The sequence below is a fragment of the Heliangelus exortis genome, chromosome 22, assembly GCF_036169615.1.
Source record: "Heliangelus exortis chromosome 22, bHelExo1.hap1, whole genome shotgun sequence".
Taxonomy (NCBI): domain Eukaryota; kingdom Metazoa; phylum Chordata; class Aves; order Apodiformes; family Trochilidae; genus Heliangelus; species Heliangelus exortis.
Window position 1 is genome coordinate 8222340 of NC_092443.1, and position 20761 is coordinate 8243100.

Genomic DNA, 20761 nt, shown 5'->3' on the forward strand with positions numbered 1-20761 from the left:
ACTATTTTTTCAGAAAATTTAATCTCTCAGAAAAGCAATTACTCCCCTGTTTCCTCTGATCCTCAGGACTCCATGCTGCCTACAGAGCTCCCTGCTTCCTCTCCCCCTCCAAGTGGATGTCACCTCCTCTTGGTTCCAGCAGGAGCAATAAGGACATTTTTTATCTCATGCAATGAGATCCAGGAGGACAATGGAGGTGCCATCACCTTCTTTTAGTCCAATTCTGCCACTAACTGAATACAGAGCTCAAAGAAAACCACCAGCTGCAACAATCTGAAGAAACAAATCCCTAAAGAGCCTGAGACTCCTTTCCAGTTTGTCTAAAAGCCTTTTGGTCAAATTCTTGCACACTGCAATTAGGGCCAGGAGAAGGAAGCTCTTACCATTAAGTTATTTCAGGTCCTTACAGGTGAAGCTTTTTAAGTGCATGCCTGAAGGTAGAATAGCACATCTTTAAAGTGTATTAGCTCTTGGAGGGGATGGAGTGCCACAACAACAAAGGTACACATGAAATAAAAAGGAAATCAGTTAATGAATTTTATTAAATTTCAGTGTTTCATAAAATAAATATGGTATATAATATCAAACAGTGAGAAATAAAGCACAAGCATGAAGAGCATGGTAACAAAAGTTACACTCATGACGGTGTTTAATACTTAGCACTTTAGAAACCATAAAGCCTTTCATTATTTACAAGCAACAAACTATCTAACATAATTTACAAAGTTGCAGCAGCCTAGTCAGGGGGTACTGGAAGGGGAAAAAAAAATAAAATGGAGTGACAGCAATGGAAGACCTTCACTTTGCTCTGCCTAGTTAGCACTTTATTAGGTCCCTATTTTCCCCTTATGTACATAACTCCTTGTAACTTCCATTATTCTCCAAGTTCAATAATTACACTGCACTACAGTTAGAGCCCAGGACATCTCTAGGGTGGGGTGGTGCCTTTTGCACTTCAGAGATACATATTCAAGTAACACTTCAAATAAAGGTAAACATGTGCAAACCAAAGTTAGAAGCCTACATGACCCTCAGGTAGCAGTGTCAAAGGGGGCACAGCAGGCATAGGTTAGCAGATTAAATTGGGTGTTAGCTACAGAAACCTACTCAGGAGTTGAGCCCGAGCCAAAACTGAGAAGTGGGAGTGTTAAAAAAAATGGAACTGAACTGCAAATATACCCTGTTATCACAGACAAAAATTTAATCTGCTGAAACACGAAGACTTTTAAGGTCATAACTCAAGATTTAATATTTCAACATGAAAAGAAATCCAAGCCATTCGACTTATTTGGGCTTTTGAAACAAATGCAAATGTCTCTGTTTTAAAAATTGCTTTTAAATGAGAAAAACAAATCAATATATTAATATATCACCCAAAATAAAAAACATAACACACTCTTCATTTTAGAGCATGCTGCTCATTCAGAATAAAGACAGGACAAAGAAAGTAGAATTACATTTCATGATGTAATAAAAACATTAAAATTTGTGATCATTAAGTGCACCGTTGTACAGGAGTGGCGTGCTCAGAGTGGAAATGTTCTATACCTACCAGAATCCACCTTTATTAAAGAAAACAAATCTTTAGGACACTACCTGAAACTGAAATGAGTAACAACTGTGCTCCATTCTGCTTGCCTTAAGTTGCAGTCAGGCACATTCCAGCTAGTAGCACCTGTATGCCTCTTCATGATTGTATTCCAGGAATCTTTTTAATTTGTGAAGATTTTTTTTAAAAAAAGACTGGCTTTTGAAATCCTTGCAGTGCTTATCCTAAAGAAATACTGCAAGTAAACTCTGTTCTGAGCAGCACAAGTTGGGGCTTTTTTTTTTTTTTTTTCCTTTCTTTTTCCAGAAATCTGAGAGCTGGACTTACGTTGGCAGTAGATACAGTACAATTTGATGTATTAAACAGTTCCTCAAAAAAGTCTGAAAGGAAGATTTCCCTAGAGACTGTTTAAAAAAACCAAACCAAACCCAAAGCACTTCACCCAAGATCTGGTCAATCCTTCTACCGAAGTTCAGAGCTTGCCAACTTTAAGAATGAGAGGAAAAAAAGGAGGGCATGAGGCAGAGAGGAAACAGAATTAAATAATTCCCAATTTGTACCGATGAAAAGCTTCAAGTAAAAGGAAATCCACTTGTTAAAGATCTTGCTACATGCACAGTCCCTCATCAGTTGAAAGCCACAGTAGTCAGCATCGGGTGGAACAGCAGATTTCTCACTCATAAAAAAACACCAGCAACGTTCCTTCATCCTTAATAACTTGCATCCACGGTTTCTGTTTCAGAAGCTTCTTAAAGAATGTTTATGGTTCTGCACATTTCATACCAAACTGGAGGAAAATGGTAAACATGTCTTCATTTGATGCAATCCCAGTCAGCAACCTTCTCCCCAGGGACTCGGGGTCATTTCCGAGTCTGGTTCTTCTTTGGCACTGCGGGTCGCTTGGCTTGCCACAAGTGGTTGTGGATGGTGAGAGCATCCACGCTGACAGACATGGTTTTGGCTGGAATCACATTAAACTGTTTTCTGTCCGAACTGTACTTATAAAGTTTGTCAATCATTTTCTTGGTGATGCTCTTTGGCCCTGTTCCAGTCAGCTTGTAGATCTCTTCCGTGTCAGGGTAGTAGCAGTAAAGAGCTCTGAACTGGCAGCCGGCGTCACGGAACAAAATGATGTAGTGGTTGGCATCACATTTTTCTAATTCCTGCATTGAAAAGAAACAAACACATGAAGAGATTATCCATAGGGAAAATTCTTCTATTATGCCAAGCTTTAAGCTTTCACATACAGCTAAAGAAGGGTTTTTGAAACCCTTCAGTAACAAGGATTTTCGGTCCTTCCATAAACTTTGGAGCTGAACTCTTCACACGGGATCAGGTTTTCCACAAGTCCACACAGCCACTGGAAGTGAGGAATCTCCATACATTGTAGGAAATGGCATCAGTGGGACTCTGAACTGAGCATTCCAGATGCACTGACAAATAAAAAGTACTTTAATCTTTACCTCTAATATTGAAATCTTATGTGGTTCATTCACTTTTCCAGCAAGACAGCAATGAGAAATGGCATTGTGAATGATAGGCTTGTTTGACTTGCTGCTGGGTTCCTTAAATAATTTTGGACCTGAGGAAGATAAACAAGCAGAAATTATTTGTCCTACCTTTATGAACTTTAAGATGTTCATTCATGAAAGTGAAAAAAAAAACCAACCCAAACTCCTCAAATATTTTTGACAGTAACTTTTAGAGATATTAAACTGAACAAATTAAAACCTGACAACAAAAATACCCTGTGTCCCATCAACTATATCACAGCTTTTTATGACCTATTTGTAACAAATGCTCAACCTAAACCAAAACACTCACCTGTGTATTCTGCCACTGAAGCAATAGAAGAAGCTGTTGAAGCATTCTCCCAGTCTCTTTCTGTGTTTCTGCTAGGATTTCTACTCAGGATGGGTAAGGACTCCATTGATTCAACTCTGGTGGGGAAATAAGAATTATATGCAAAGGTTTTGGGTTTGTTTTTTTTCCCCTCCAATCTTAAGTAAATTTCCCAGTTGCTGACCCTGAATAGAACAGGCTGTTGTCCCTTTTCCTCCCCCCAGACCAGTGAGATTCTGCCTGCTAGATTGTCAAAGCAGAATTCTATTATTCCTTTGGGAGAAAAGAAAACAAAATTGCAAGTTTGTACAGAACACTGGAGTTGGCAGTCACATAAAATAGAAGATGAATTCACCAATTACTGCTGTGCCTCTGTGCAAGTGAACTGAAGCAAACAACACTGAATCCCAACACTATTTCATAAGACAGTAACAAATAGCAAAAATAAAATGAAACCTTTTACCTCTGAGATGGTGTGCCACCAGAGTGAACACTTTCAGGTTCAGTTGTTGCTGCTGAGGCCAAAGAAAGACTGGAACCAGACTGAGCACTGCTCAAATTATCAGCTACAAAATGAAAGAGAAAATGTGAAACACATTTTGTGAAAGCAGATTTCCAGACTCAGTGAGAGCAAACAAATCAAAATCCTTACGTGTGGAAGAACACTTTGTCCCTGAATCACTGTAAGATTCTTCACGATGAACTGACTTTGGCCTGGGTTTTTTGGGCTTTGATTTGGGCTTTCCAAGCCCTTGCTCCTCCAAAATTTGCTGCTGTTTTTTCCTTAGATATTCTTGCTTAATAAGTTCTCTCCGAGCCTTCTCCTCTTCCTTCCGTATTCGGTCCTCCTCAGCTTTGCGACTGAAAAGCAAACACCAGGTTACAGCCAACATCTAACAACTTTCCCTCAACTTGAAGATAAAAAAATTCGTGTTCTCTTCCACGTCATTACCGAGCTTCATCTCTTTTCAGTTCAACTTCAGCCTCCAGCTGCTGTTTTCGGATCCGAGCCTCCTCAGCTTTGCGCTGCTGTTTCAGAAGGAACGCCGCCCGTTTCTTGGCGAGCTCGTCCTCTGCCTTCTGTTCATCCTGCAAAATTCACAGGGATAGAGAGTTCTAAAGGCTAGAAGGAAACATGTTGAGTTGGAGATCAAAATATTGTTGAGGATTCCAGGAAGATTTTAGGGAAACATACTCTGATTTGCTTTTAAGCTTGGTTAATCATCACAAAAAGCCTTCTAGAACTGCAAAGTACAACGCAACTGCCACGTGGGCTTGGCTGGGCAGCACACTCTGAGTCAGTCACTACCAATCACACTGTATAAAACCAGAAATTAAATAATTAAATTAACCCAGACTGAGACAGCCAACCTCAATTTGTTTTAAAAAGCAGAATTAAAAAAGTTTTGTCAGGTCAGCACACTGGAGGTATTTACGACAATCATCGCTAAGCAGGAATTAAGACACAAGATATCCAACAGCCTTTCTGATCCATACACCCAACCAAATAATATAAGAAACAGCACTGCACTAAAAGATCAACAGCTAAATAACAGTGCAATTTTTTTCCAATGCAGTTTTTAAAAATTCTGATATTGCAACCAAAATGTGTTCCACCAGAAGGCTGAAGCATGAAGCCCACAGAACCAGTTTTGATGCAAATGTGTAACAAGAACCAAATACAGAAAGGTAATAATATATATTTACCTTGAAGAAAAAACCCACACCAGACTTCTGATCACCTTCACTGATTATGTCAGTAGAGCTATCCTGGTTTTCAAGTTCTCCTTCATCTGGAGCTTTCAGGTCAGACAAGTCTACTTCAATCAGATTAGCCTTGCTTCTCAGTGGCTCATCCACTGGGACATTTTCTTTTCCTGAGCCATCAGAAGAATTCAACCCTGTCTCCTTGAAGCTGTTATTCACCTCTTTGCTCATTTCAGAAATAATATTTGCATCTTTCGAGGTGGAGAGAACAAGTGCCCGTTGGTTGCTCTCATCATGAAGTCTGTAAGTATCAAAGAAACCCTTTTCTTGAGAACCATTTCCACGATCGGGGCTACCTTCCAAGCCACTTTCTGTTGGTGTCTTTGACAAGCTGTTGGATGGAAAGGGTCTTAAATGTGGTAAGGTTTCTAGATTGGGTGTTGGGGTTTTAACACGTGCTGAGTTTTGGGGTCTGTCTTTAGTGACTTTCAGATCAGATGGTCTTCCTGAGCGAGGACTCCTTCCTTGACCAAAACGAGGTGGTTTACGAAGACTGCTCATTCCAGTTGGAGACAGAGGCTCAACAAAATGAATTGATGGTTTTACCTTTTGGTCCTGAGAGTTACTTCTGGTTCCTGGTGATGGCACTGAGGGAGATTTCATAAGTAGTTCCTGTTGCTGAGAAATCTTGAATATAGCCTGCTGAAGTGTACTGATTGTTTCATTGAGCTTTTCAATAGAAAGATCACATTCATTTATATCCACTTCAGCAACATTGTCTTCTAGGAGGGCAACAGAAATAATTTTACTTTTTTCTAAATCATGTATAGCAGCAGAGTCTTTTGGTTTATGTTGCTCAGCAAAAGCCAAGCTTTCTTGCATTTTTACTTTTGTTACATCTTGAGAATCATTAAGCATTTCTCCTCTCTCTTCCTCTTTCACAAGAAACTCCTCAGATTTGGAACCCAAAGAAACTTCATCTAAGTCTTCACCATTGTGCCGAGAATATTCTTTCCCAAAATGTTCTGGTTTAAGAGGCTGTGGAGAATCAGGAGATTTCCCCTTTTTAACAACGTGCAAGAAAGCAGCCTTGCCCAATTTTAGTCGCTGCCTTGCTGACAAGGCTTCCATCTTCTTCTTCTGAGCTTCTATTGCCCTTCGTTTCTCCTCCAGCTGCATATGAAGCTGGACCAGTTCAGAAGCTAAAAGATTCACATTATCTTTGCTTTGTCTGTTGGGACTTTGCTCTCGCTTTTGTTTCCAGGTGGTCAGTGGTGCCGGGCAGCTTTCTGATCCATCTGGTGTGGTTTTCTGGGAACTACTGGTGCTGGACTTTGTTTCATAGCTATTAAGTCTCTGAAGCTTTCGTTCTGCAAAATTGGTCATCCGGACGCTGCCGCTCGTCATGGACACGCTGCTGACCTGAGAAATTGTACTCAGACATGGGCTGGAACGTCCACTGGCATCATCCTTATCTTCATGTTCTTTTACCTTCATATCTTCTTGCAGTTTTGCAGATTCTTCCTCACCAATGTATTTAGTGACTACAGGGTGGTCATCTATGACCACCAAATCCTGTTCGGCGTCTTCGATATCCAAGAGATCTGACTCAGAGTCCTGTCTCACCATCGTCCACGTGGTGTCTGGAGCATGAGAATTGAGGCTTTTCACATAACTTAGGTTGACTTTACTTGCTATGTCATCCTCAGATTTAGCAGCATGAAGAAAAAACCCTCCAGTGGACAGCTCCTGAGAGGAAGGATCTAAACTGCTACAAGCCAAAGGTCTGGAAGCTTCTAAACCTGCTTCCATCAGTGCCACTGAATCTGCAGTACCAGGTTCTGCAACAGGAGTGAAATCAGAACTAGAAATTGGAGTAAAAGTCCTATTGAGGTCATGCTCACCATGACCACCAGTTGTTTTCTTCCGGATCAAAGGCAAGTGTCCTTCATTTAATCTCTTTGTTATAGAACTCCTTTGTTTCCCCTCTCCACATTCATCCTCTTTATTGATGATCTGTTTTTCCTTTGCTGGTTTCAGAATGGCAGGCATTAAAGGCTCCAAGTAAAAACTGTCTGGTTTGCCTTCTGAAGGCTCACTGTTTGTCTTTGGGGACCAGGCAGTGGCAGCTATGCTGGGCACCCTGGCTGATGCATTCTGAGGCTCAAGATTTGGCCTTTCTTCAGATCTGATGATTGCAATAAGCTCTTCATCTTCATCCTCAATTTCAACGTTGTTCAGCAAGCTCTTCCCGTTGGTTTTCACTGAGGGAGGATGAGGCTGGTTTTTGGGAGTCACATTAATGATGTTTGAAGCAAGGCTGTCTTTGCTGATTGATCTGGCCAGGCTGATGCTGTCACCAGACCCAGGGTCCACATCACTGCTGGCAGAATGATGAAGAGCAAACGGCGTTGGCTGCGACAGAGGCCTGAAAAAGGTAAGAACAGTCTGCTGACACTGAAGCACAAAAAGTTAGAATTTGGTAAACTAAGGATGATGATACAGACAGCTAAAATTCTTGTTCCATTGAAATATGTACCCTGTATCAAAAGTGAGCAGCCACACCAAACAGCACCATCGGACACCTGAATTTTCAACAGTGCCTCACGTTCAAAGTATTTTCAGTTGCAGCCCTAAGATCAGTCACATCTCTGAAAATGCACATTAGAAGAAAACCAAACTGAGCCTCTCTCAGTCTAGCTCTAAAGAAGTGCATCTGTTACCTGGGCTTCCTCTCTGGCCATGCAAGAACTGAACCTCGTGGCTGCCCATCAACTCGAGTCAGAGAATTAGAACGATGCCGATGACCTGAAATATTTTTTAAATTGTTAACACTTTAGAAATGGTTTTTAAACTACAATTTTTACTTTATTTAACAGCAAACACAATAAACTCTTTCACCAAAAGATGGCAGCAGAAAATAGATTTGCCAAAATACTAACCAAAGACAGAGAAGACAGTCAAACCCCACCCTCCCTAAAAAAAAAAACAATTAAAAGCGACCACACACACCTATCTGACTTTTGGATTTCTGAACATGAAACTGCCCAATTTTCTTTCCCTCTCAGATTTAGGTTTTCAGTAATTAAAAAAAAAATGTTAGGCAAAGAATGCCAAGTACTAGAGTGAATTGTGCTATTCTGGATGACAATCTTATTTCCTAAGATTTATTAGTATTATGAGCATTTGACAAGGGGCTTTTTCCATTCTTTCCACAGAACATTATTAGAATCAACTTCTGAGATTCTGAGAAATAAGCTGCTTTGTGAGAGGAAAAAAAATTTTTAAATCTTGCAACTTCCTTAAAATCTTTTTATGCAAACAAGAATGATCTACTTAAACTAAACATGCCTACCACTTGGCTGACTGCAGTATAATTCAATTTTAGATCATCCACATATATAACCTTATAATTTTATTCATTACTGCATTGAGATTTATGGTCATTGCCTGTTGAGATGAAACTTCCAGGCAGACTTACCTGGGCTGTCTTCTCCCTGCAAAGATTTTTGTTGCTTTTGTCTCAAAGGGAGCAGTGGATGGGAAGGGCTAAAGGCAGGGCTTCCTCCTTTGCCACTAATTCAGAAAAGCAAAAATTCATTACCACAAGAATTTATTACATATCCTCATTTTTAAGAAGTTACTTTAAGAGAATTTACTTTAATAGAATAAAAAGTTTTACATATAAAATACAAAAGCAACCCTACTATGTGAAATCAAACTTTTTAAGTTTCTAAATACAGCAGATTTAAAATGTGGTCCATGTACAGAGACAAAGTGAAGGCTGAATAACACACTGGTTGCCATCAAGCTCAGGTCAGCTGAAAAGCCTTGCCATTAACCTCCTCCTACATTAGGTCCTGTGTAATTTTCTCCTGCTATCACCATTTATAAAGCATGGTTAGTAAAGATGAGCTGCTTGAACAAATTTTCAAGTTTCACATTTTTTTTCAAAATCAAAGAACTAACTTCTAGCACGTAGTGGTGACCTTTACTGATGGGGTTTATTGGCATTTGGCAAAAAAAGATCAAACGTGAAGGTGCAAAGAGTTTCTCTGAACATGAGAATATTTTAGAGACTGATTGCTCACAGCCCAAATTCCCTCTGTAGCTAGATCAGAATGTTTAGTAACAGAAATTCCTAAGCTATATCCTAAGGGAAGCAAGAACTGAAGATTGGTCTAACCAACATGCAGAGAGACTTACAGATAGTCAGGCTCCTCGGGGTGCAGGTAGTACCTACTGCAAGCTTCAGGGCCTGTCTGAGCTGAGGGCTGCAAGTCTGCTGGACTTGTGGTTGCAGGGCTGGCCATGAAACTTCTCTTGGTGGCATTGGAGATAGGGACAGGTGGACGGCTGCTCTTCTGCTGCAACACTGCTTTAACTGGGCACAGAGTTTTAACATCATCAGCACAACTCATACTGAGCACCAGGGTAAGAACAGAACAGGAAGTCTTCAGAATCATAGAATCATAGAATGGGCTGGGTTGGAAGGGACCTCAGAGCTCATCAAGTCCAACCCTTGCTCCACTCCCCCCGTGGTTCCCAGCCCATGGCACTGAGTGCCACATCCAGGCTCTTTTGAAATAGCTCCAGGGATGGAGAATCCACCCCTTCCCTGGGCAGCCCATTCCAATGCCTGATCACCCTCTCCAGAAAGAAATTCTTTCTAATGTCCAACCTAAACCTCCCCTGGCACAACTTGAGACCTCTTGTGCCCTCTTGTCTTGAATAAAGTACCTTAAGTTGAAAACTGTACAGCACAACACTAAAATTAAACCTTAACTACTAATCTTTATTTAAAAATACTTCTCTTATGGTGACCTTAATGGAAGGAAAGTGACAAAGAAATAATTAGTGATTACAGGGAAAAAATTACCTATGTCATTCAAAAAAACAGAACTCACGCAGACGTATGACTCTCCTTCCATTTTTACTGCTTTTAAAGTTTGGGCAGAAATCATTCACTGTTATGTAAATATTATTTAAATAACATGCTGGCACTTATCAAGACTTGAAAACTTACCATCTTTTATTTCCTGAATATCTCTTGGCTGTACAAAGTCTGGTTTGACATTCTCAAACCACCAAAAGAGTTCTGCAATGAATACCATGACATTAGGCTGAAATGGGAGAAAAGAAAAAACACACCTCAGGGTAACAGCACACTAATGATTTCCCCACTTTTTATTTAAAAATATATCCTTCACCATTTCTTCTTACCTTTAAAACCAAAGGTGCATATAACATGTCCTCCAATGTGAGGTAAAAGCATTTGTTTAGATACTCATTTGAGAATTCTCTCAAAAGTTGAATATTATAGAGGCTGTCTGCAATTGATGTTACCTCCTTCAAACAAATATCTGGAAAGGTGAGGAAAATCAGTGCATTATGACACTATTTCAATGTGTTAACCTTCCACTCACAACTAACAAAAGCACTACATACAGGAACTACCCAGACTGCTTCTGCACCATCAATTAATATTTATGGGCTACTAGTGACATTTCTCTGCCTGTTAAAATACCAGAGGGATAGGAAAAGGAGGAAGAAAAAAAAAAACTATAGATAAAACAGCACCAATTCTGCATTCATTTTAGAATCCATACAGGATTCTGCCTATCACAGTGGCAGAAAGGGCAAGCAGAATACAAACAGGTATAATAACAAAATACAAAAGCAATTAAAACCAGACATCTTGATTTGCAAGTAATAAAATGTTAATCCTAGGATTCACAGTGCTGCTTTTTTCTGAAAACATTCAAGAGCTTTGCAAGGTACAGCATATCTGAGAGCTTAAAACCAACAGGTAATGTTGATTTGTAGAGGAAAAACACAACAAGGACATTGAATTACTAAGAAAACCATTTTCTAGGACAGGAAACATATGTTTGCAATGATGAAAAGTAGCAACAGCTGAAGACTGGGTGAAACTGTCCTAAAACCTAGATTTTAAATTATGCACTCTTAGAGAATAACATGAGAATTATGAGCTAACAGTGGTGGACATATATTCCATTTTTATGGTCTATTGAAATCAAGTTCACTTGAGCAAACAAAACCATCTGGATCTATAAAGGAAGAATTATTTTACAGCCATAATATAAAAAGCAGATAAATACAGTAAGTAAAAAACCCCAAACTGTAGAGAGGTTACTCTTTAAATACACTGATGCAAATTCCATATTTGACCTAAGTAACTTCCTATATTCCACTACCTATTAGATGTGCTGCATTTTGATGTGATCATGTATTTCTAGTCCAAACTTTGTTGTTTTTTTTAGACCCATCATTACATACCATCTAGTTTCATTTGCTCTGGACAGTAATAGTGTATCACAGCTAGAAGAGCAGCACCATCACTACCATCCTTCATCAAATCTTCAAGCAAGGGAAAGTAAGGTAATTGCCTGCTGGACAGATGGTCTCTTCGGTACCGGACCTGACAAAATAAAACAAGTATTCATATGGTGCTAATAAAGAGCAAAATTAAAAAAAAACAAAAAAAAACCAAAAAAAAAAAGGAATTTTTGTTAAGCACTGAAAACTCTTTACAGTGGATCCTTTATAGCATTCTGCTCTAAGTCAAAGATAATTTACAAGGTCATATTTTGCTCTGAGTGGAAGCCAATTCTGAGGGATAGAGTGCTTCCCTTTTAATTATTCTCCTCATATCTGGAAGCAACCTGTGCTGTTGAATTCCTGCCTTCATTCACAGATTTTTAACTTATTAGAAGAAATTTAAGTCAAAATCCTTCCATACAGATGCATGAATGCAGCAGATCCAAAGAAAGAGACATAGATAACTATATGAAAATGCTGAAAGCTTGGGAAAAACAAAACACAGCAAAAAAACCTCTCAGATGAGCTGGTGACCTTACCTACATCCACAGACAGCAAAGTTCTCTCAGAGATTCAGAACATCCTATGTCTGGCAAGCCAAGACACAACAGTAATGCCATGCAAAAAAAAAAAAACAACAAACCCCAAAAAAACCAAACCAAAACCATGGCCTTTTCCAAAAACAGGCAGCCAGAGAAGCAGGGAGGCCTCTTAAATCAATGGCAAAACTCTCCTTGATTTGAGTACAGATCAAACTCTTCTGCAAACCATCTCTGAGCCCTCCCCCAGTCCCAAGCATAGCTGAGGAGTAGCTAATGCCAGGCACCTCAACCAATCTTGGCATTGCTTCTTGCAGGTTCTGCAAGCAAAGCTGTAGTGTTGGGCTTTACTAAGCACCCAGGTGCCAGCTAGACTAAAAGGCTGTGTTGCAGTTTGGGCAGCAAAGCAGATGGGTGAGCAAAAGAACAATTTACTCCAGAGCCCAGCAGAAACACCTTGGAGTGTTGGGGAAAGATTCCTTTTACCCTTTAGTGCCTTAAAATCACTCAGCACCTAACTAGCTTGTCTGATGTGCTGGCCTAACGTGCAGGTATACAGAGAATTTACTCATCACAGGAAAGCTGGATTTTACCAAGGGTATCCTACACTTCCCAAGACAACCTGGGAAAGCTCTCTGCCCAAAGGCACACTCATATGTGTCAGTTTAGGATGGCACAGGCTGAGAAAAAATCTGTTCAAAGGAATGAAGATCACTCATAATCAGAGTAATAAGAAACTGTTTCATTTATTTGTTTTGCACAGATACAGACATGCTATGTGAAGGTTCCCTAGCAAAGACAACTACCTCTAAAAGCTATCTCTAGATGCTAATGCTATTTTTTTTCTCTCTTTTTACTAGATGCAAATTAATTTTTTCCCCAGCCTGGAGCACTCCACAACTATGTAATGGAATGTGAATCATACTGTACCACACGAGCATATTCCACTGGTTCCAGCATGCAGTGTGATATGGCATGCATCAGATCAGGCTTACACAAAAAGAAATAGTGAGATATACCATGGTGATTATTCAAACAAGAAACAAATCAAAGGCATTAGCAACATCCATTATGCACTGGTAATGTGGTAATTAAGTCTCATAAAATAATTATGCACACTAAGGTGAACTGGTTAGCTTAAAAGGTTCATCATTTCTCCACTTAGTCAAACTAAAAGGCAAACTTCAGAAATCTTCTTTTGAACTTTAATTCCTCCTGTATTTAAAGTAGATACAAATATTTCCTGTCCAAAAGGCTTAAATGGAATTTAAACCAACTACAATCAATTGTGAGAACTAAAATCTTTAAGAATTCCTCGTTTACTTTTGCTTTGGTGGAAAAAACACAAATTTATCATCAAGTCCAAATTTATCATTATGGACTTAATTCCTTGTTTTTTCTCTTAACTATTCAAGTCTTTTATATTGAAAATTTGGAATTCTTTCCTATACTCTAAGCAGAGTTTTGTGGTTTGTTTCCCTCCTCCATGCATACAAAGAATGACATTTGTATGCACTGAAGTGCAGAAATGGGTGCTACTGAAACAGAGATAAAAAATTACCAAAATAAAAATAAATAGAGCAGTGACAACAGTGTGACAACTCCTATGGAGACATCAGAATCTGTCAGTAAAACCAGTATGACCTAAGCAGCACTGGACTAGCTGTGAGATAATCTCTATTTACTATTTCCTTCACCACCAACTTGTTCAGTGATGTCCTGCAAGCCAATTCCATTCCATAGTTTCCTCTGCTCTCACCCACTTGTCTCTTTAAATAAAATATAAAGCCACTCTACTTCCTCCTCCAAGGGCTGTCAGATGTGTGCCTTAGCCCAGGAGTGATCTGTAAGCACACTAGAAGGTAACTGATAAGCACTGGGTCAACACTTCATGATGCACTGGCACAGGTTATTCAGTGGGGCTGGAAGATAGGGCTCTGTCAGAGAATTTATAAGGCTGCAGGTCCCCACTCACATTTCCTACATTTCAGATATTTAAAAGTTTTTACTGTGGTCTATCCATTTGGTTCAAACAAATAAAGGATTACGAGGCAGAGGAGTGGGACTGAGCTCTCTGTGCAAGGGCAGAGAGGTTGCAGGGACAGGTGACTGCCCAGTGATCCTTGCCCTCTCCAAGAACACTGCTCTTTGGAATTTGCAACTGAGACAACAGCTCCCATCTTCCCAGAGGGAGAATGGAAAACACCAAATCCACCAAGTGTGCAGGAGAAAGAGCATCAAGGCTAAAGAAAGCAAAGGAAACAAGGCAAATATCTGCAAGTCGAAATAACCCAGAAACTCAGCCAAAAGCAAACAGGTTTGTGTACTACAAGTACAATTTCACTCCTTTTTATTTATAGAGGAATTGATACTCTGTTTTCCCACTTCACCATAAATAAATTTGTTCTGATATGTAAATTATTAATTATGTCTTTCCTCCCATTATTATTATACCAGCTCCAGCCACACTTATTTACAACACAGCTCCAGCAACTGCCACACCAGGTTGAGCCTGGCTTGTCAGACCTTCTAACCTCATCTCAAGGAACAAGGGTGTCCTGGTTGTGAAAAATTTACAAACCTGTGCAAGAGCCTTTTTTAGTGAACTACTGCAAACATTGGAGTATGTTAACAATGGATTAAGCAACCATTTAAACCGACCAGCTTTTGTATCACCTTAGTGCTCTGATAATTGCCTACTTGTAACAAAAATAATAAACACAACCACTCCAACTGTTGGTAATTTGTTAGGGTTTTGCTGCTACTCCATATCCCTCAATCCTGCTCTCTGGAAACAATTTTGAAATGCTGTGAAGTGATTATGCTGTATGCTGTACAGTATGCAAAGATGATGTTATGAAAACTAAGCCTGATGATCCAAAAGCTTAACACAGTGGTTTATTTTCTTGGTTTTATTTTCAAAGAGCATCTAAGAAGCATTGTGATGGAAGCAAACACTCTGAAGAAATTTAAAAAGCCATGACTTGGTGGATGACAACTGGTGTAAAAGTAGTTCACTTACAGGTACTAATTTCCAATACCATTTGGAGGGAGACTGCTCAGGAAGCAAGGAGAGGAACGTAGGAATAGGAAAGGAACATCAGCAATGCAAGTTAAAAGCAGTAACACTTAAATGCACTTCAGCAATAAACACTTTCATAATTTAGAGGGGTTGTAGCCTAGAAATTTAGACTTTAAAATGGGACCCAAAAGTCAGTAGAGTCAAATAGTTAGAGATACTTCAGACTTGTAATTTAATCCATCAACTTGCAATTTAAAAAGCTCTTTAAGCCCTTGTCATTGAAGCCCCATATAATTTATTTTGCATGAAAAGCACATAAAAACCTTTGCCACTAACACCAAGTTAAACAATTGTGCCTTGCTCACATGTCACACTTCTACTCCCTTTGCACAGCAATGCAAATTTGAGGAAAGAACACAGCAGTTTTTCTTAAGCCTTCCTCAGATCATTAATTTGTAGCTCAGGCAGCTGACAGACATTTGTTTGAGAAGTATCCATTTGACATTCCCCAGAAATGAAAGTGCATTGTATTTTGCAATGTTAGTGCATTGTGATATCATTTTGAAGGGAGAAAAGGGTGGAAAAAACTACAAGCACACACGTATCACATTTGAATGCCAAGAGTATGCTTACTAGATAGAACTTGAATAAGCCTCTTAATATACATTAGACAATTAACCCATGCAAAATGAACACGCCCCAAGAGCTTTCAAAATATATACCATATATTTTGTGCTGTGAAAGCTGAGTCATATTTGCCCCGTGTAAAGTTGATACAAGTTATTTTAAGTTGAAACAAGTTATTTCAGTTCAACTGAAACATAAAGGAAAGCCAGAAGATACCAGTGGGATTGAAAGGTAAGGAGGGGCACTGATGACAGACAGGAAACTGTAGGCAGAAAATCTCAGGAGTTTTAAGGACTGGCTGCCTCACATTTCTCTGACAAAGAAAATACTGAGATGTTGGTACTTAAATTCATTAATCAGAAATAAATGAAAAATTAAACAGCCACAACTGTTGACAAATTTGTTTTACCTTTTGGTGCCCTGGACTTTCCATTAGTTGCTGTTTTAATTTAATCTCCTTTTCTGTTATTTCTCTCATTTTAAGGTTCACCTAAAAGGGCACAGCATAGAAAAAATATTAAAATACAACTGAATGTGTGTTTCCACTCCTATCTTATTAACAGTAACTATTACCTCAACAAGGGAATCTGAGGGTTTGCAAAGGAGACATTCTCCTTGCAATAAAGCTCTGTTGTTACTCAAAAGGGTTTTAGTAACTTAACCTCTACCCTTTGAGAAGTTTTGGTATTTCTGGTCACTGCACTCAAGCTAACCAGAAGTAAGTCTATCCTGTTATTTAACATGAAACAATGCTTCACCTAAATAATCCAAGCACCCTCATAGCATCTTGTCTGAAAATAAAGAACCCAATTCCTTGTCAGCTTTTCATTGTATTCTTTATTTTAAAATTTGCCTTGAAAAATTTACCAGCTTTATTACAGCATCCCTAGAAATAACCAGAATGCATTTCCCTGCTAGTCAGATTCTCTTTCCCAATGCATACAGAGATGCTGGGAAGCCAGGCAAGAAGATGGAAGTAGAATACATTGCAGTAATAAGGGGACTAAATACCATTAATTATCACCTGTAGTTGGAGGCTTTAGTCCAACAACCATTGGACTTAACAAGTAACAAGTCCAAACACAGCAATTAAAATCGTCCTCTTCATCTGAAGTGAAAAGGATGATAGAAGTGCACAGGGAAAGATGAAAGGGAAACACTCATCAGAACCTTTTTAAAAACCTGCAAAAGCACATTTTCCTCAAAGTAAGTTTTACCTTGTTAATCCAGAAAACCATTGCATCCTCTAAATCATAGGGCAGTTCTTTCGAGGCACTGAATGTAGAGAAACGCTTGACGCTAGAGACGACCTTTTCAATGCTGATCATTTCTACAGTATAGGCCATCATAAGAGCATCAATCATTGCCATATGAGAACTCTAGAAGAAGAAAACAATATTGGGAAAAAAAATGAAAAAAAAAAATAAAAAAAAGAACCGTATATTCTAAGTGTATTTAAACTGAAAAATTCCTGAGGTTAGCGACCTAGAAATTAGGAGCGCTCCGTTCCATTAACTATCTTACATAGTGTTAAATAAAAAGAAGCTCATGAGGTGGATTTAATTAAGCTAACCATTTTGATTGGTGCACAGCCCAGATCAGATTCAGACACAGGTGTATCATCACTCTCCATGACGTAAATCCCTTTCCGAGACAGAGCCTGGATCACGGATTGGTGTCCCTGCAGTGCAGCCACCTGATCCCCCTTCAGAATCAGGCTGCAGACGCGGCAGTACAGCTCGCTGGAGAGCAGCAGCTTGATCACGGGGGGTTTGATATGTTCCTGCTCATACTGATCTATGTAAAACGGGTCCTTCAGCTCCTCTGGGACATTATCTGAAACAAGGAAGAAAAGCTTCAACAAGTGTCACCGGGCAGTGGCATCAGTGAGAGGCACAATGAACGCTTGAATTGGCAGCACGCGAAAAGAACAAAAAAATGTCAAGCACAAAAATTATTGAATGTAATCAAGTCTGGAGTTTCATGCTGCAAATGGTTTTCCGTAGAGTTTTGTGCTTGTGTGTTATTTCAGTAAAACATAGGTAATTGTATTTAAAATACAATACACACACTGCCATATATGTGCTTAAGTAAAAATCCTACACGCTACCAATGAGCTTCCTCAAGCTGATGGAGTCCTTCTCAAGAACATCCTTAAACAGGGACAGAAGTCCCACTGTCCTCCACACATCCCTAGCTGCTTCCCTAAAGGAGAGCCAGCTTTATCAGAACTATACACATTGACCTCTACTGACTGGTTCATATTAGTATTTGAATTTTATTTTGAATTAAAAATCATTTACTTAGATCGCTAAAAAAAAAAAAAAAAAAAAAAAAAAAATCAACTATTTTGGAATGGCACCATTTCCACAAGCAGTCTTATGACTTTATCAGACTGAAGACAACCCTCAAGTGCAGTAATTTACATGCAAATTAAAATTAACCACATGGAAGACTTCATCCTCACACACCACTTCTTCCCCACCCGCAGAAGGGTTTCCATTTTTGCTATGAATCAGCACAGCTTCAGAGCTGGCAGGACAAAAAGGCACAAGCAAAAAATCATATATTGATCATTCTAAACATGTCTGAGATATTTCAAATCCATAGCTGAAGAACTACCAGGGCTAGAGGCTGTAAGACCATGACACAAGGCAAACCTCAACTGATTACAACAGTTGCAAGTGGGAGGGAATGGTGTTCTAAGTAAGAGTTTCTTGGTATTATTGAAGAGACATAAATCAAGCTTAAAAATAGATATATCCCAAAATAAATACTTCTGCTCATATTCAGTAATCAGACTAGAAGCTATTGATCTTTGTAATAGCCTGGCAGGAATAACGAGAGCCTTCAACTCCAGGGAAAAAGCTTTTTAGCCTCAAGTGTGTTGTCTTAATAGAAGTCTGACATTTTGTAATCTTCAAACATAAAATTCTCTCTCTTGCTACCCAGTCACTCTGAACATCTTCCCCAAAGTCACTTCAACAGTTTATTATAAATACACATATCTACAGTTAAAAGAATTATTAATTTGGCAGCATATTTACTTTTCATTCAGCTCATTTCCAGGATTCCAGAATAATTAAATTTCCCCTTCTACCCATAGTGTATCTTTGAACTGCAAAATAAGCCATGTAATGTTCATCACAGAGAGAAATTGATACAGAATGTTATCAATTAAATGAGCCAAAGGATATCATGTAAATAAAAAGCTGTAGTAAACCCAGCTCTAACAGCTACTCAGCCACACAGTACTGGTTAGCCCTATTTCTCAAAATGGAAAGCTTTTTGAAGTTATTAAAAATTAAGATTGTTTTTCCTTTATGTGACATTGAATGCTGTGATACATATAGACTATATAGTGAAGATGGTTGGGGAATAAAACCCTACTGAAACAATGTAGGTAGGTTGTTAACATTGGTGCCCATTTTTAATGAAGTAGATAACAAATTCATATATTATTAATCTTCTTAACATTAGTCAACCTGACCTAAAATCAAAGGCTGCTGAAAGCTAATTCCATGTAATGGTCATTCTCATATCCAGAAAGAAAACTACAGCTTCCATTCCTGAAGACTAGGGAAAGGTCCAAAAATCACAATGCAAAGCAGCCCACAAAGCTTCACCTCCAGTGCCCAAAGACACATCTTTCTCCTCAGACTGTGAAATATAATTCCTAAAATATCTGTGAATAAGCAAACTTCTGGTGAAAGCACTAGCAGTGCTCCAAGATGTAAAAGCTTTTTTAAACACAGAAAAAAAAAAATGCAAATTCAAAATGTCTGACATCTCAAGGCCTTAGCTGAGGGTGTTAGGAGGAAAATCTGCAGAGCAGGGTAACCAAGGTGACTGTCTGAAACTGGACAAAGCAGCTCTGCCCTTCCTCCTGCACATCTGCTCCCAGGGCAGGGCACTGCTGCCCCAGACAGGCAGCTCTCTTTCTCTCTCTCTCTCTTTCTCTCTCTCCCTCTTCCTTCAGGTCATTCATTTGATGGCCTGACTAAAGGCCCAGAAATTTTAGGAAATAAAAACCACACCAAAGCTGAAGAGCAGAAAGATTAACTTGACTATTTCATTCAAATTTATTTCACACTGGACATAATCAGACTATCCACGAGGCAGGAATGAGTAAGTGAGAAATAAGTGGCAGGAAAAACTGAAATGCAAGCAAGGCTGCTATGGAAAGATGCAACTTTGAGATGAGAAATTTCCAAATATCATCATGGCAGAAGTCCTGTGCCCAGTGCAATTCCCTCCAGCAGGGTAACACATCTTTCCTAGACAGCCATAGACACCAAATGTGCTCTAATTGTGAGATACCATCAATATTTGAAATTAACATCTGAAAGTGCAATGAAAGAGACCTTATCTTACATCTTTGCTAATTATTCATATCTGCAGTACAATGCCAAAGGACCCACTTGCAGACCCAGGTCCTGCTCATTCTCCAAACCCTCCCTAGAAATGGCAAAATTGTCACATTGCAAAAAAATGTCAGACACACATTGTCAGATTTAGAACACACCAGAGTTAATCCAACCCTAACTTAACACACTATGGATACACAAGTGGCCACTGGCATTATGGATAGGTTTTATGGACCCAATTTTTATGGATCAGACACAGTCCAAACATGTCATATCTTTTTTGTTTGTCTCACTACAGAATGTGCTGATGCTCTTCTTGAAGAAAATGTCCCAGTCTTTCCAAGCCCCAGTTTCTAAAAGCATCTTTTTCAACACCTTACTTTCATGACCTACAGGTGAACTTAGATGTTAGAGAAATTCAGTTCATTAAAATGAATTTTTACACATTTATGCTTTGTAGTTTGGAAAGATCAACATGAAAAAATAACTTCTGAGCAATTAACTTTCAAGCTATCCCTACAAAATTTTATTTTCAAACAGTCTAACAAATCTTACCAAAGAAAATGAAAAAACAACTAAACCACATTCTCTTTTCTTACTTATAAGATCTTCAGTACCATTTTAATTCTGGAATGAAATTATTTTTAATTCACTATTGTGTGTTACTGGAAAGCCTGCAATCACCTTCTGTTTTTCCCAAAGTGCCTTCTGAGTTGTTACCCCAAGAAAACGTCAGCATCAGCTTCAACACAACCTGTGCAGTTCT

At 39.0% G+C, this 20761-nt stretch overlaps 1 protein-coding gene across 6 annotated transcripts in view; it reads right to left on the bottom strand.

Annotated features, from left to right (window-relative positions):
- Positions 1-513: 513 nt before the first annotated feature.
- CAMSAP1 (calmodulin regulated spectrin associated protein 1) overlaps positions 514-20761 on the bottom strand; it is a 33671-nt gene continuing 13423 nt past the window's right edge. For 3 of the 6 annotated variants that reach the window (XM_071766304.1, XM_071766303.1, XM_071766301.1), the window contains exons 3-19: positions 17202-17464; positions 16846-17007; positions 16038-16118; positions 15002-15034; positions 11399-11540; positions 10322-10461; positions 10125-10221; positions 9305-9482; positions 8580-8674; positions 7822-7906; positions 5099-7526; positions 4344-4480; positions 4044-4252; positions 3855-3957; positions 3374-3489; positions 3013-3131; positions 514-2712 (exon numbers count right to left, since the gene is read on the bottom strand). In XM_071766304.1, the coding sequence (XP_071622405.1) occupies positions 2410-2712; positions 3013-3131; positions 3374-3489; positions 3855-3957; positions 4044-4252; positions 4344-4480; positions 5099-7526; positions 7822-7906; positions 8580-8674; positions 9305-9482; positions 10125-10221; positions 10322-10461; positions 11399-11540; positions 15002-15034; positions 16038-16118; positions 16846-17007; positions 17202-17464 (4691 nt within the window). In that variant the 3' untranslated portion in view covers positions 514-2409. Of the gene's footprint in view, positions 2713-3012; positions 3132-3373; positions 3490-3854; positions 3958-4043; positions 4253-4343; positions 4481-5098; positions 7527-7821; positions 7907-8579; positions 8675-9304; positions 9483-10124; positions 10222-10321; positions 10462-11398; positions 11541-12909; positions 12970-15001; positions 15035-16037; positions 16119-16845; positions 17008-17201; positions 17465-20761 lie in introns of all 6 variants that reach the window. The other 3 variants (XM_071766305.1, XM_071766302.1, XM_071766306.1) reach the window with 2 other exon arrangements.